At 39.7% G+C, this 15,384-nt stretch overlaps 1 protein-coding gene across 1 annotated transcript; it reads left to right on the top strand.

Moving 5' to 3' along the window:
• Positions 1–1,263: 1,263 nt before the first annotated feature.
• Positions 1,264–14,162, top strand: LOC102312021 (solute carrier family 45 member 3). Its single transcript, XM_005934504.3, has 8 exons — positions 1,264–1,465; positions 2,669–3,115; positions 3,888–4,129; positions 5,993–6,105; positions 6,560–7,029; positions 7,108–7,373; positions 8,641–8,910; positions 12,046–14,162. The coding sequence occupies exons 2-8, from the start codon at positions 2,956–2,958 to the stop codon at positions 12,187–12,189; spliced, it is 1,665 nt and encodes a 554-aa protein (XP_005934566.1). The 5' UTR covers positions 1,264–1,465; positions 2,669–2,955; the 3' UTR covers positions 12,190–14,162.
• The last annotated feature ends 1,222 nt before the right edge of the window (positions 14,163–15,384 follow it).

Genomic DNA, 15,384 nt, shown 5'->3' with positions numbered 1-15,384 from the left:
AAGAATCAAGAAACTGTTGCTAAGGTGTGTGCCAACATGAAGAAGGGATATGCCATTTACGCATAAATAATTACTACTACTAATAATAATACATTCTATTTATAGGCACCTTTAAAGAATTTCATGGTCAACTTACATTAGTACAACAAAATAAAAACATAAGTTAAACAAATAAAAAACAACTATAAAAGTTAATCGAGGTAAAAAACACAATAAGACCAAGTCATAATAAAGGGTATGCAATTCTGAATAGATCGGTTTTAAGATGTAATTTTAAAGCAGAGAGTTTGTAGTTGGCAGATCTGGTGGAAGTGCATTCCAAGGACTCGATGCTCAAGCTAAAGGCTCTGAGCCCCATGGTAGTGAGGCAAGCAGGTGTAACAGACAGAAGGGAAGCTGAAGAAGAGCAGGGAGGGTACGCATGGAGAAGATCAGATAAATATGGAGGAGCGAGGTTATGAAGCACTTTGAAAGTAAGAAGTAGGAAATTCACTCTTAGGTGAGCTGGAAGCCAATGGAGCTGTTTAAGAGCAGGTGTTATTTCTTCAGTGGATCCAATTCTGGATATAATATCAATATTTTGAACTAACTGCAGTTTATGGATGATTTACCATAGAGAAGAGAATTACAGCAATCCAAAACAAGATGTGACAAGAGCAGCGACAGGTATGGTGGTACTGTTTGGAGTGAGTGAAAGGCGAAGGCGGTTAAAGTTACCAAGATTAAAATAAGAAGACCCTGTGATATTATTTCTGTGTGCCTTTAAGGAGAGAGTGCTGTCGAGGATGAAACCAAAACTCTTAACCCAAGAGGAAGATGTGATGACAGAGAAATAAATATAAAACACAGACATAAAAATAAGGAGTTTGGATTGATTGGCTAGCACGAAAAACAATGACCGTTTTATTTATTCATATTTACTGTTGAACCAATCAGAGCATAATGCAATAATTTGCATCGGGCTTACGCTACAGTTACAGGAAGTGACAAAAGAAAATGCACTATAGATTACTGAGTGCTGAGTTTCAAAGTAAGTTAGTAATAGTTAAAAAAATAATTCAATGAACACATTTTTCAGTTGTTCCAAATGTAGCCCCAACAAGTGTCAGCCTTTACAAATCAACAGTAGCTGAGCAAATCATATGAACACATATGTAAAAACAAACCCAACATAGGAATGTCAGCACTACCTGTAATCCCGCCCACATCCTTAACAGAAAGCGTGACGTGAGTAATAATCCCACCTTTGTTGTCATTTGCGGCACATACACAGCTGTATACACCACAGGCTACTGAACTTTAAAGGAAGAAAACCAGTAGCCACTGCTGGCTTTTCAAACAACTTTTGCTGCTTGAAGAGAGATCAAAGGACTTTGATGAGGCAAGTGGAAATAAAAATGCTAGTGGTTTATTGCTTAAAGTTTTAGAGTGTGTCTCAGAGAAAGAGGAGCTTCTGGTTTAACAAGTGAGTGAATAACACACATGCACGCACACAGTGTGCCAGATGAAATCATTAGGAAATGAATGAATTATGTGCAATAGCTTACAGTAAGCAGGAGGCATACATACCACAAAGAAACAGACTGTTACATATTAACAAATTATGCAGTTTTCTTTGTCGTTCATTCTCAGGATTTTTAACATTGTGAGAATTCAAAGAGCCATAAGGCTCTGTGTACTTATAGCAACACTTAAAACCATAATAATCATCTATATCCCTGACACACCTTACATTCTATACCTCTCTACGTCTAACGCCTAAAGGTACTATTCATTTTCCTAAGAAACAACAAAGCGCTTCTAAGGTGTGTGGGAAGGGACATGTCACTTATGGATAGGACGAGCTCAGACTATAGCCTCAAAAGTCCTCAAAACCAGAGGATTTTACAGTCATGTTTACACCTTCACTGAAATCTATAGATAATAGTGTAAATGACACTAGACAGCAAGAAACACACTGAAACCACATTTATGGCAATGTTTATAGATTTCTAAGCAGTGATGATACTTCCTAAAAAATGAAAGGAAGTCAGAAAGATCTATCAGGAATAAATACTGAACCAGTTAAAATCCTTTTAATTGCCACTAAGCACAAGATTTCTCATTAAAACGACAAATATCCTTTATTAATGTGCGTGACAGAAAAAAACAAGTTGTATTACATTTTTTAACATACAGATACACACAGGTAGTAAAACTAAGCATGTCACCTCCATGTTTTTATTTTACTCCGTTTTCGAAATTCACAAAATTGTTCCTATTAGTTTTTAGAGTTAGAGGTTTTTTTAAGTCTTTTTTTTTTTTTTTTAGTTAATTAAAAAGTTTTTCATGTGTAGTTTTAGTTTTTAGTTATCTATAAATACCTTGATGCACAGTATTGTTTCAGTCAGTTTCCATCTTGTTCAAAAGTCTAGTTTTTATGTACTTTTTCTTCAGTGTTTCTTTAATTCTAAGTTTAGTTTTAGTTCACAGTGATGGTCTGCCCAACAGAAAATGACTCAGTAGATTGATGTGAGTTGGTGAATGGCTAAAATGGGAGTTGAGGTTTTGCTAATAGATTGAACAAAATGACTTTTCCCCATTTCACATTTAGATATAGAAGGTAATCTTTTTCCAGATTTTACAACGATTTTTTCAGGCTTTGCTGTGCTTTCTTTGAATTATGCAGGAAGACACCACACTGGCAGGTGAAGATGCCGGCCTCTGCTGGGGCGCTAATGGAACCTCAAATAAAAAGGAAACTTAAGAAAGTTGTCTTTGCTGTTCTCTGATGACCGCTTCATTCACAAAGCACATCATGACAAGGAAGCTGTCCAAAACTGATGACCAGCCAACACCCCTCTGGGAAACCCTTTTGTTTAATAGTTGTCTTTACATTAACTTAATATTTCATATCAGGACTAAAGACATTTGTACATTCAAATAAGCCACTAAATAAAAAATTGAAGAGCCAAGATGGTTGTGAAAAAGTGGTTTCAGTGTCAGATGTGGAAGTTGTTGCTGGTGAACACTTTATCATGTGGCCTGGAGGTGTGCATGGCTGCCGGGACTGTCTACATCCCACCTCTACTGCTGCAGGCCGGCATGGAGGAACGCTACATGACTATGATGCTTGGTAAGTGGAGGGGGAAAAAAATCATATGAACATTACAATTTTATAGATGTTCTGTTTGTGTGTTTGAAACATCTGTTTGTAGTTTGAAGCACCAGTGCTGACAGTGCATGTCTACAACTCCTAACTAGGAAATGTATTCAAATAGCTTCATTTAGTTTTGTCATTATATAATGATTTTTCATTATCAATAGTTTTCATATGTTTTTAAAACTAGCGGATCTTAGGTAGCTTAGTTTCAATAACGACTTTGATCCATGGACAGAATCAAAGATGGGCGTAGCAACTGTGACATCACTTGTTGCTTTGTCAAGTCTTGTTTTTAAGCCTTACATTGAGGTTTTTCACAGCTGCCATATTGGTTGCCTGATAATAATGGTTGTCTCTGGTTTTAAAACTGACAGCATGCAGTTTGATCAAAAACAAGAAAAGCAATAACACTGGAGAACCCCGAGTACTGTGGCTATTCATTAGCAAGATAGCAGAAAGCTAATATTTATTAAGCTAACAAATGGATACACCTAAGTCCTAAGTTAAGCGGAAAAATGTAAATAATGTCTTTCTTGCTAGCTAACTGTCACTGGGCGGGCTGTAAACCTTTCCCAGACTGTTGGTAACTGTAATGTCGTCAGTGCAGATAAAGTACGACTACAACAGAAGTTTAAGTGCATTATTCCATAAAAAATAATGACTAGATCCCATCTGATACTTCCCTGGTAAATGATTGAGCTTTAAAGACCACTAAGAAGGTTAACAGGGTCTTTCTTTTTACCAGCTGTGACTCCAGTTTTGGGCTTGATCTTTATACCCATGATCGGCTCAGCTAGTGATTCTTGGAGAGGGCGCTTCGGTCGACGCACGCCCTTTATCTGGATCCTGAGCCTGGGAGTTTTGCTAGGCCTGCAAATAATTCCCCAAGCCAGGCGGCTGACTCTACTGATTTCACCACAGCACCCTCACTGGGTGCAAGCCGGCATGCAGGCTGCAGCTGTGTGCCTTGTCGAGTTCTGCGCACAGGTGAGTAAACTTTACAAGTAAAGTTGTACAAAAATAAAAATTATATACTCAGTTATACTATTAATTCTTATTCTCGTGCTTCTTGGGAACTAGATGAGGGATTAACAGGGATCTCTTCCAGGGGTCCAGTGGTAACCAACATGGATAGAGCACAGTCTCGTGTCCTTTTTTTTTAAATCCTTGACATCAGTTCTTTGCTTCGATGCTTCGTGGATCTGGAGTCTGTTTACACACTCACCCCACGAAGAGCAAAGAGGTGGAGCCATTAGCAAGTCAGGGAGCTAAGGGGTAGAGAAAGAAAATGTTTTTATATTGTTTAAAGCAGCAGTGCTTGTTCCTGTAATCACCATTAAAACCTTTACTGGGAAAAAGCTAGCGGCAGTCCTTCATCAAGGCACCTGTTTAACAAGCACTGACGTGAAGAAAAGTAAACTTTGTAGCTGCTCAATCCACCGCTGTTTGTTTTACACTGAAAAGGGAAGCTACAGCTGTTGTAATAAAATATGTAGATGGACTGTTAACCTCTTAAGCCCCAAGCCTACCTGATCTCCTGCCTTTTGCCCCAGTATCAGGGGGCGTTGGGGCTTAAGAGGTTAACTTAAACCATGTTTAAATCAGGTTGGCAGCAGCCATCCTTTGATACCTGCAGCAAGCAGGGGCGAATCTAAAGTGGGGCATGGGTGCTAGATCATACACTATTTCAACACTTTCATAACATTGTTTTTCAGATTTAAAGTGAAATAACATGAAATATATTCATAAAATTATATTAGTATTTTTAAAAAAAGAAAAAAAGAAAATATTAGCTTTTTCCCACAGGCCAATAAAAATGCTCATGGAGCAGTAAAACTCTGAGCCACTAACCTGGGGCTGTTAGGCTGGACATTATTAATATCTGCACCCTGAGGCTATGTCCACACGTACACGGGTATTTTTGAAAACGGAGATTTTCTGTTTTCGTTTTAAAAAATAATCCCGTCCACATGTAAACGCAGAAATGAAGGAAAACGCTGCTATGAACATGCCAAAGCAGCAGGTGGCGCTAGATTCCTAACCGTGCAGAAATGTTGGCCAATCAGAAGTCTAGAAGCCTCGGTGGGAAAAAATAAACAAAGCTGGGGCATAGAAGCAGAACCGAGTCATATGTGTGGACAGACAGTAACTGTGTGTGTATATGTAAGCATTTAAACACTGCAGAGAGTACAGTTAACAGTAACAGTATTGTAGTTTCACCAAAACAATAACGTGGCGCACAGTGTGACGTCAAAAAAGGCGCACACCTTTGATGCTGCGTTTTCTCCGTTTTTCTCGTCCACACGTAAATGCAAAAACGGAGTTTTCAGAAATATCCACCCTGGCCGGAGTTTTTAAAAATCTCCGTTTTCAGTGACCGAAAACGCCGTTTACATGTGGACCCGGGTAAGTGTGGACGTAGCCTCAGAATGTCTGTTTTCAACTGCACAAAAAATACGAGTATTTCAGAATGCTGAAATACTCGTTTTTCTTCATTCCAGCCATCACATACACGTAGGCACACAAACATGTACAATAACACATTCACACCTAATCTACGTCATCCAGCAAATACAGTACAGTCAGAAGAAGATATAGAAGATAGAATATTTTATTGCTAAATTAATCAATTTACTGTATGAGATTCTCTGTCCCGAGGCTAAATTTGTAGTTAATGTAGTTATGAGTGAGTTTTTGTACCCCTAAAATCAAATCTAGACCTTCCTGGTTCACTTAATAACTTTGGCAATTACACGCTTGTATTATTATTATTTTTTATCTCTGAAAGAATAAGTCTTTGGTTGAGTATCATAATTACATGTGTCAGCTAACGCTCAGGTTTCTCCTCAGGCCTGTCTCACCCTACTGCTTGCCCTGCTGTCAGATCTGTTCCCCGGGGAGGAAGAAAACCGAAAAGCATTCTCAGTTAATTCCCTGATGACAAGCCTGGGGGGATGCTTGGGGTAAGCCACTTATTATCTTTTCTTCCTAACTGGTTGTGTCTCATACTTCATTTCAGTTCAGTTATATTTATACAGTGCCAAGTTACCTCAAGGTGCTTTATATTGTAAGGTAAGACCCTACCATAATACAGAGAAAACCCTAAAACTCAGATGAACCCGATAAGTGAGCACTTTGGCGAGAAAGTGGAAAGGAAAAACTCCCTTTTAACAGGAAGAAACCTCCAGCAGAAGCAGATTCAGGGACGGGCAGCCATCTGCTGCAACCAGTTGGGGTGAGGGGAGAAAGACAGGACAAAGACACATCATTATATTAGCTGTTGTACCTATGGTACAGCTGTATTAATAGTAAGATAAAAAAAAATTCTCCAACAGGCACAATACAGTCACAGCATCCAAGTAAGTGAACAGACCTAAAAGACCTAATATTGCAACATTTAAAATGTATTTTTTCCAGGTTTTTGCTTCCTTCCGTGGACTGGAGCCAGGTGCCCATAGCAGTATATTTGGGAGGGCAAGAGGCCTTTGTTTACACCCTGCTCACCCTCCTATTTTTTGGCTGCCTCCTCTCCACAACCTGCATCAAGGAGGAAGCAGGAGTCAGAGGAGAGAGGAAGATTCTTGTTCATCCCCCTTTAAAAAGTTTGGGGAGCAGATGCTGCCCGTTCCCCTTCCTACTTCGGCCTCGTTGTTTACGTGATGTGCTGTGTCGACGTGCATCAGAGGCTCTTTCAATGCTGCATCATTTGTATGCGGTGTGCATACATGTGCCACAGGTCATATGGAGACTTTTTGTGGCAGAGGTGTGTAGTTGGATGGCACTGATGAGTGTCATGCTCTTCTTCGCTGACTTTATGGGGGAGGGATTGTACCAGGGAGTGCCGGGTGCAGATCCAGAATCACAGGAAAGGAAACACTATGATGAAGGTAGGGTAAGTTCTTCCAACCATTGAAGTCAGTCAGTGAGATTATGTTTTGCATTAAGACCACTTGATTCTTGTCCAGGTGTGCGCATGGCCAGTCTGGCTCTCTTCCTGCAGTGTGCAGTGTCGGTGCTGTGCTCTACGCTAATGGACCGCTGGGTGGCTCTGCTGGGAGCCAAAGTGGTATACACTAGTGGGGTGGCTCTTCTGCTGTTGGCCACCACCGTCATGAGTGTCACAGACAGTGTGATGATGGTCACTGTCATGGCTGCTGTGACGGGGTACACGCTCTGTGTCCTGCAGGTGCTGCCATACACACTGCTGTGTCTCTATCACTCAGACAGAAAGGTTAGTTCTTACTTACACAGTGTGCAGCCTTGTGTGTGATATAGTGGGAAATCTGCAAGAATGAAGAATGAATATTCAGGAAGTCCAGTGTTTGTGAGGAAAAGGATACAAAAAATCTATTAATATTTATCTGTTGGAAATAAGAAGCAACAAAATCAAAAGAAAGAATATGAATATCTGCTGTCAGTCAGGTTGTTCTTTTTAACATCAGCACTGATCCAGAATTTTACATTCGGTGCTTGGCTGCCATTTATAATTAAAGCTTACATTTAGCTCGTAACAGCTCTGTTAAATTTACCATTGCATGCATTTCCCTTTGAGAATTAAACCACTTACAGTCATGGTGAAAAGAAAATGCATCCTTTTAAATCTTAAACGGTAGAACTGACAGAGGGTATATTGTCTTTTTACTGTATAGCATGGCATCACAGGAACTTGTTGTGGATGCTGCTTCAGCACTTGATGGGTGTATATGCCTGACCTTTTTGGGGTCAGGCATCTTTGGGGCATAATTACCATTGTTACAACAACTAAGAAACCACAAGGCAAGTCAAGTTAGCAGCTAACAGTTAGCATGAGACAAGCTACCTGCCTGCTGTTAACGATTCCTCACCACCAACTTTCTGTTACTACTGGATGTAAATCACAACTGGCTAATCACCATAATTTATATTATTTATTTAATTGCAATTAATATACAATTATAAATAATTGTTTTCCAAATTATTACAAAGGAAGTGACACATCAAAAACTGTTTTAAAGCATTTTCTTCTTTATAGCTTCAAATTGGAGCCAGCAATCGGTCCTCAGCAACCCACCTTCAGCTGTTGATTGGTTTTCGCAGCCTTTAATCACACTGTTCATTCTGGTCAATTATTCAGTCATTAAATCTGGCAGGCTGGACATTGCTAGAATGGTAAATGGACTAGTATTTATATAGTGGTTTTCTACTCAAAGTGCTGTCTTACTACTAGCCCCATTCACCCATTTTCACATGCATTCATACAAGCACCATTTCCTGTGCCTAAGTGCTGGTAATCTAACAGTCACACACACACTACTCTGATGGATGCATCAGGGGCAACCCAGGATTTAGTATCTTGCTCAAGTTTACTTTGATATTCAGACTATTAAATGACTTATGCTCTGATTAGTAGACACATACATATACCAAGTAAAATCACGAAACATAGCAAGTCTCCCTTACATCAGATGATATTGTTTAGTGATGACAGTGAATGTAATTGGTAACTTTTTCTCTTTAAGATTTTCTTCAAGTCATCCAGACCCAGACCTCTTGAGCGGACTGAAAGTAATGACCCAACACTTGCTAAGCCTGTTCCCTCATGTGGTCCACCTGCTAAGCACCAAGCTGTGGGGCTGATACCTCATGTGGCAGAGCCCTCTGTTGAGTCGCCACATCTATCACTTTTGGTGGCTGGAGGTGATAGAGCTGAAGCAGACTCCACACAAGTCTCAAACAGAGGGATGGGCTTTGACATGGCAATACTGGAAGGCGCGTACCTTCTCTCCCAGGTATGGGTGGGCAATTGGAGCCGAATTAATTGGTGGTGTACCTGATCTCATTTCATGTGATTTAAAGTATATTCAGATCTTCTTTGAACAGCTAATTGCATTTATTGATCAGTTAAGTTAATCAGTTGGAGTTAATCAAGTTAAATTATACCAAATCTCGCCGCTTGGTTGGCTTCTTGAAATACTCCTGGTGTCACTGCCGGACAGTGTTGGGCAAGTTACTTTGAAAAAGTAATTAATTATAGTTACTAGTTACTTCTTCAAAAAAGTAACTGAGTTACAAGATTCTAAAAGTAATTAATTACTTAAAAAGTAACTATTGTGTTTCTTAAAAAAAAAAAAAATGTTTAACCCTCTGGGCTCCAGGGTATAATTGGCCATTTTAACTACTTTTGATGTTCCCTCCACATTTCACCTTTAAAAACTCTTTACTTTGCCTTGTTTGGTATCATTATTTTCAGCACAACCTCACGTGTCTGAATTTACAGTTATGTTTTCATTTTGACTGTATTAACACAATTGATCTAAAATCAGACAAAAAACATAAAATCCGAGTAGAAAAAGTTACATTTTAACAACCACAAACATGTTTATTGAATCATATTTCATAACTTTAAATGCAAATATAAATGGTCAATTTTAAAATCCTATGCACAAGTTTTGCAAACAGCAAAGTTATTTGAAGCCTTTTACCCTTTTTAAAGTAACCATTTCAAACTATTTACAGAACAATCAGCTGTTCTGCATTCAGTAAGATGCCACACAAATTATTTGTGCCACTCCAAAAAAATAATTTCTGTCCACTATAAAGGAGAACATCACAGCCTGATACCTGCAGGCCTGACAGCAGCAGGTGTATCACTCCTCCTGTTTTTCACCTGGAGACAGCAGTCGCCTCATTGTTCTGACACACAACACAAAACTATCCACAACACTACACACTAACTACACAAGACAACACATTAACTACACACTCCAAACACGCTAAACGTCACAAATCTCTCACATCTTAAAACTCGCTCTCTCTCTTTTTCTGCTGCCTTTCTCTCTCTCTCTCTCTCCTAAAACTTCCACCTCTTCCTAAACAACCAAATGTCATGTTGCCATATTATTTTTTGATTGGTCGACATGGTGCATTTTTCCACCAACATGAACGGGCTGTTTTTTGTTTTGTTTTTTATTTTTTGCTCATAAGCAGAGAGTGCTCGCTGCGCTGTCCTTAGACAGTAAACGTGACGAAACTATTGAGGAAAAAACGCCGCGTACATATTGTTTATCATGACTCTGGTTTTACGTGGCCTATCAACACAATTTAAAAACTGGTATATATCACCTTGTTGCTTTGTCATCTTAAAGTGGTCGTGTGATTGGCTTACCATGACTACTTTATTCTTCCTCAGTCAAACAGCAGCACTCATGCAATTGTTTTGCCCCCTTTGCTCCTGGTGTTGTGCCAAAAAGTGATCGTCTACAAGAAAGTGATTGCCGTCCACGGGAGCGCGCAGATTGCTTACATAGACAGCAACTGATATAAGATGCGGTAAGCTGAACACAGCTTCAACCGTCTGTTGAAAAATATAAACGCGACCGCATTTTCTTGTTAGTAACAGTTACGGCGTTGTAATGATAGAAATAATAATTAGTTAGATTACTCATTACTGAAAAAAGAAACGCTGTTAGTAACGCCGCTACTTGTAACACTGTTATTCTCATCACTGCTGCCGGATGGCTGGTGTGTTTGAGGAGTGGACCCGAAAGTAGATACACAAGGGACAGGACTAAAGTTTAACAAAAAGCGAGCCGTTCATTTAGGCTGATAACTACCACAAAACAAAAGCGCAGGGGTGAGAAACTAAATGATAAACTGAGAAAACTGGGAAAAACTAACGCAGGACATGGAATTCTAACGATAATCATAAATCTAACATGAACATGACCAGAACCTGAGATAACTAAGACTAGAGAAACATCCATGTAGCATGAGGTGAGATGAACAGACAACCCAGCAATGAACAAAGGGAGACAGAGGACTCAAATACACAGAAGCATAATGAGGGAAGTGGAAACGCCTGGGGAACACAGCTGACACAAATGAATACGACGCCACACGGGAAGCAAATCCAAACACACTGAACACGGAACAAGAGACTGTCAAAATAAAACAGGAAGCATGATGAGACGTAGACTGTGACAACACGAGCTTGACAATAGGACATGAAACATGCAGACATGAAACACAAGGGCATACGAGGGCACGGACATAACTAAAAGTTTTACAATGGGGGTGTCCAAATTCATGGGCTGCATCCTCCTGAGGCCGCATTTGTAGGCTGATTATGTCACAGCGATGCGATGAAGGCTGTCCAAATTCGCAGACTCCTCCGAATGCAGCCGACAAATGCGTCCTCCTTTTTCCCGAATTTGAAGGATGGGTCGGGTGTGTCCTTCGTGGCCCAACCTATCCCAGGATTCATTGCGCAGCCCAGCCAGCCCCCGCAGTCTTTCCATAGTTTATTAAACTCCACCGAGACAGCGGTGACGCAAAACTGAAGGCTAGACCGTCCAATTTCACAGCCGCTCACTACCGGTCTACCCGCCCTTCATAGGAAGGAACAGGAAATGACACCTAAAAAAGGAAGCATGGGTGATAACATTAACTAGACTAAAACCTAACTACTTTATAAACACTAGAACTTAACATTTCTCTAATACCTCATAAGAAGTCAAAAATACAAAACAAACTCAAAATGCTGGGTCGCAGAGCCCTGACACCTGGGCACTTATTTTGGAAGTCATGCTGAAAGATTATCTTAACTTTCATTTCAATGCTCCACGGGACGTAAAACCTGATTTTAAAAAGTGAAAAGTTTTTTGTTTTTTTTAAACTTTCTTTCCCCCTGGAAGTTAAACTTTTACCATCATCTTTGCTGCTGCAGAATCCTCCCACAGATTTGAATTCAGGATTCTCTGAATACTGTACCTCTCTTTGATAATGTCTCTGCAAATACTCTTAGACAGTTTAATCAGGTCAAGCAATTAAGACAATTTTGCGGTTAACAGAGAGATGAAGATGGGCTATTTTACAACTCAAGTCATGCATTTAAAATGCTGCTCTTTTCATCTGCTTACCTGCAGTTGCTGCCAGCCATGTGTCTCGGTTCCATAGTGCAGCTGACTAACAGCGTGAGGGCGTACATGGCCTGTGCCTGCTGCTTCAGCCTGCTGGCTTTGCTCTTTGCCAGAAGAGTTGTCTACAGCCACACTGACCTCCAGTGTTGATCGAGTCTCCATCAGGAACATCAGCCGACACAAGAGTCATGTGCTGGAAACAGTGAATCCTGAGTGTTCTCGTGTGGGGGAACACAGAGCATTCTTCAGGTTTTTATAGGCATTCAAGGATATAAAGCAGTCATAGAAGAATCATGCTGCCACTTTAAGATCATACCACATGCCAAATGTAGTGTCTTTTTAATACAATAAGGTCCATGAATGCTGTGTTTCCGTCACTCTTATTGTGAGTGAAATGACACAGCACACAGAATACACTGTATCAAATAACTTTGTTTTTTGTATTCTTGGATAGGGAACGACAGGGAATGATATCCTGCCGTGTGCTGTTGCTAAGAAACAACACTGGAGCCTTGACACTCCTTGTGTGGTGCATTCTGCTGCAGTCTCCTCATCCATATGCTCAGCTTGGCTGCTATGGAGATTCATTTACAGCTAGCATGTAACCTAATTACCCAGTGATTAGAAAGCATGTTTAAAATACCTTCCTTCTGAGCCGTGTGTTCCAGCCGTTTGCGGCCGTAGTGGTTGTAGTCTTACGCATGATGGGCTGAGATATTATGGTAAAATGAACTCTCCACTCCCTGTCCTTCTGTTGTAGAAGAGGGTGTGGACAGATCAATATTGACTTGAGCTTGAGTTTACAATACATCTGTGCAGTCTTATCTACTCTGAGTCCACGTGTGCATCCAGTATAACCAGGGAGGCTGAAATATTGCACTGATGTCATCTTTCTCATCAAAGTTGTCTGGAAATTGTGCAGCTGAAGGATTCCTTTAAAAGGGACAATGAGCCAGTACCTTGTATTTATTCATGTCATTATCTTGTATTCAGCCATAAGGCCCTAATTTATTGAAGTAGACATGACATGTAATTTGTTGTCAATTAATCAGGAGGCAGCCCAGATTCCCCAGTTCACCACGTGTTTGACTGGCGTGCTGGAAAAGCTGTACTAATCACCATATATATATATAAATTCTTCACCATTGGAGGTTATAGTTTTGAAAATGACACAACTGCATGTAAAAATGCTCAGCTGGAAATGTTATTGACGCAAAACATGTTTTGCATGTGTCATACTTCTGGGATATATTTAGAGATGGGGTCTTCTGACTGAGATTTTTCTTTTCTTTTTATATTTACATGTGTTTGAGTTGTTTGAGATACTTAATTGCACTAAGTTTATAGGTTATTTGGGAATTTGCTCGGGGGATTTTGTTTTTAAGTTGTCCTAATTGTTTTCTGAATCTTATAGGTTTAAAGAATGGTAGAAGGTTTAAAAAGTCTTACTTTGAAATGTAGCCATGGCATGTGAATAAATGTGTTGTTTTACTGGCTTTAATATTTTCCCATTTTAGTCACGTTTAGTGTAAAGATTCATCTTCTGTCTGAGTTCCGTAGCCCTTCCAAACCACCAGAGGGCCCCTTTGCACAACAGAAAAGCTGCACAGCATGAAGTGTAAATGCATGAAGGTATTCTTGTAGGTCAACTTTTATATGTTCATTCTTCTAACAGTGTACATGCATTAACAAATGTGATCTTGATATGTTAAGAGTTTTTTTTTAAATAAAAGTTTTATGTCCTCAAAATAATGTGGAATATTACAGCTTTCATGTTGATGGAGTATAAATCAAGGTGTGAAGTTTGGTTTTGCCTAGCAGTGAGAAGGATGCGTTTCATCAGTTCCTCCAAAGCATGAAGATCATTCTCAGCACGTCAACACTTTGTGCCGAGATTCTCTCACATCTCCACAAGGAGATGCTTGAACTGCTCAAACACATTTGACTTTAAAATTCTTTTAAAACGTGAACTATGATGTTATTATTAATCTCTTCCTCCCCTCACTCCCAACCAGTCGCAGTAGACGACTGAGTCTGGTTCTGCTGGAGGTTTCTTGCTGTTAAAAAGGAGATTTTCCTTCCCACCGTTGCCAAGTGCTTGCTCAAAGGGGGCCATCTGATTGTTGTGCTTTTCTGTGTTATTGTAGGGTCTTTACCTTACAATATAAAGCACCTTGAGCTGTGATTTGGCTCCATATAAATAAAATTGAATTGATAATGTTTATTGTATTATATATTACTAATAACTGTCAGTGTTTCAAAATGCGTATGTGTATTTGGTCTTCAGATTATTTTCTGATAATTAAAGACTTCATCAATGAATAATTTTGTTAAAGAAAACAGAAAATAGTATCTTATGATATATTTATCTTTAAAGTGTTGATTGCAGCCTTACAGCAGGAAAATGAACTCAATATAAAAGAAAACTAAGGCCACTTGGGAAGTGATCCAGATCCTCATTATACCTGGAGAAGTTCCACCAAGTTTCATGAAACTGTAGGTCTTGTAGTTTTTGCATGATGGCCATAAGACACGCAAACTTAAATACTGAAAACATACCAGAATATAAATCTATGTTTGACACACAGTCCCAGTTCAACACAGGCCTGTCATAGTGTACTTCTGCTGTGAATATTTTAACAGACTTGAATATTAAGAAGTAATGGGTCACCTGAGTGATCAGTGGACACTGGTAGTGGATGGAAATCCCTCTTCTCTAATATCCTTTATATCAACACCCCAGTAATGAAACTGTTTTTGAGCCACAGAAAGTGATGTAGTGCTGCTGAGCCAAAAATGCAAGTCAGTTTTTGGTGTCTGGAAGAGGCCTGAGCAAGGTTGCAAAGTGAAAACGCATTCCTCTTTCGCTGCATCATTACTGACCTCTGGCAAGCCATTGCTTTTCTGCAGCCACATGAGCTCAGCCACAGCTTGCCCATCTATGAAATCTTCTGACTTCTCACACTGGAAATGTGTTCTGGAAAACCTGTGTTTGTACCAGCAGAGTTAATCTGACTAACAGCTCGGCCCTTACTTCTCTAATGATGCTTATTGGACAGACTTAGTCATTCAGAGTGCTGTGATCATTACTGGCAAGTTAACGAGACCTAGACTAAGAATGGTCCCAGAAAACAACAGCAACAGAAATTAATTTTAAAAATCAGGGAAGTTCTCCACAGAAAAAGTTTGCATTCTAGAAGAAGGGTTAATCCACATCTGTGTCAGTTTCTTCCTCTTCTGATGCTTTTAATTAACCAGATTCATGGATGACACAAAACTAACTACTCAGGTACATCTTCATCAGCAGCACTGTTGTAATCAAAAGTCTCCAGTATCAGACAAAAT

The sequence above is a fragment of the Haplochromis burtoni genome, unplaced genomic scaffold (genome assembly GCF_018398535.1).
Source record: "Haplochromis burtoni strain Fernald_Lab_line unplaced genomic scaffold, NCSU_Asbu1 Contig_186, whole genome shotgun sequence".
Lineage (NCBI taxonomy): Eukaryota > Metazoa > Chordata > Actinopteri > Cichliformes > Cichlidae > Haplochromis > Haplochromis burtoni.
This window is presented reverse-complemented; position numbering and strand designations above follow the sequence as displayed.

Coding starts and splice junctions, on each gene's coding strand:
- LOC102312021 (XM_005934504.3), top strand. CDS start 2,956: ATGGTTGTGAAAAAGTGGTTTCAGTGTCAGATGTGGAAGTTGTTGCTG. Junction 4,130..5,992: donor TTGTCGAGTTCTGCGCACAG/GTGAGTAAACTT, acceptor GTTTCTCCTCAG/GCCTGTCTCACCCTACTGCT. Junction 6,106..6,559: donor AGCCTGGGGGGATGCTTGGG/GTAAGCCACTTA, acceptor TATTTTTTCCAG/GTTTTTGCTTCCTTCCGTGG.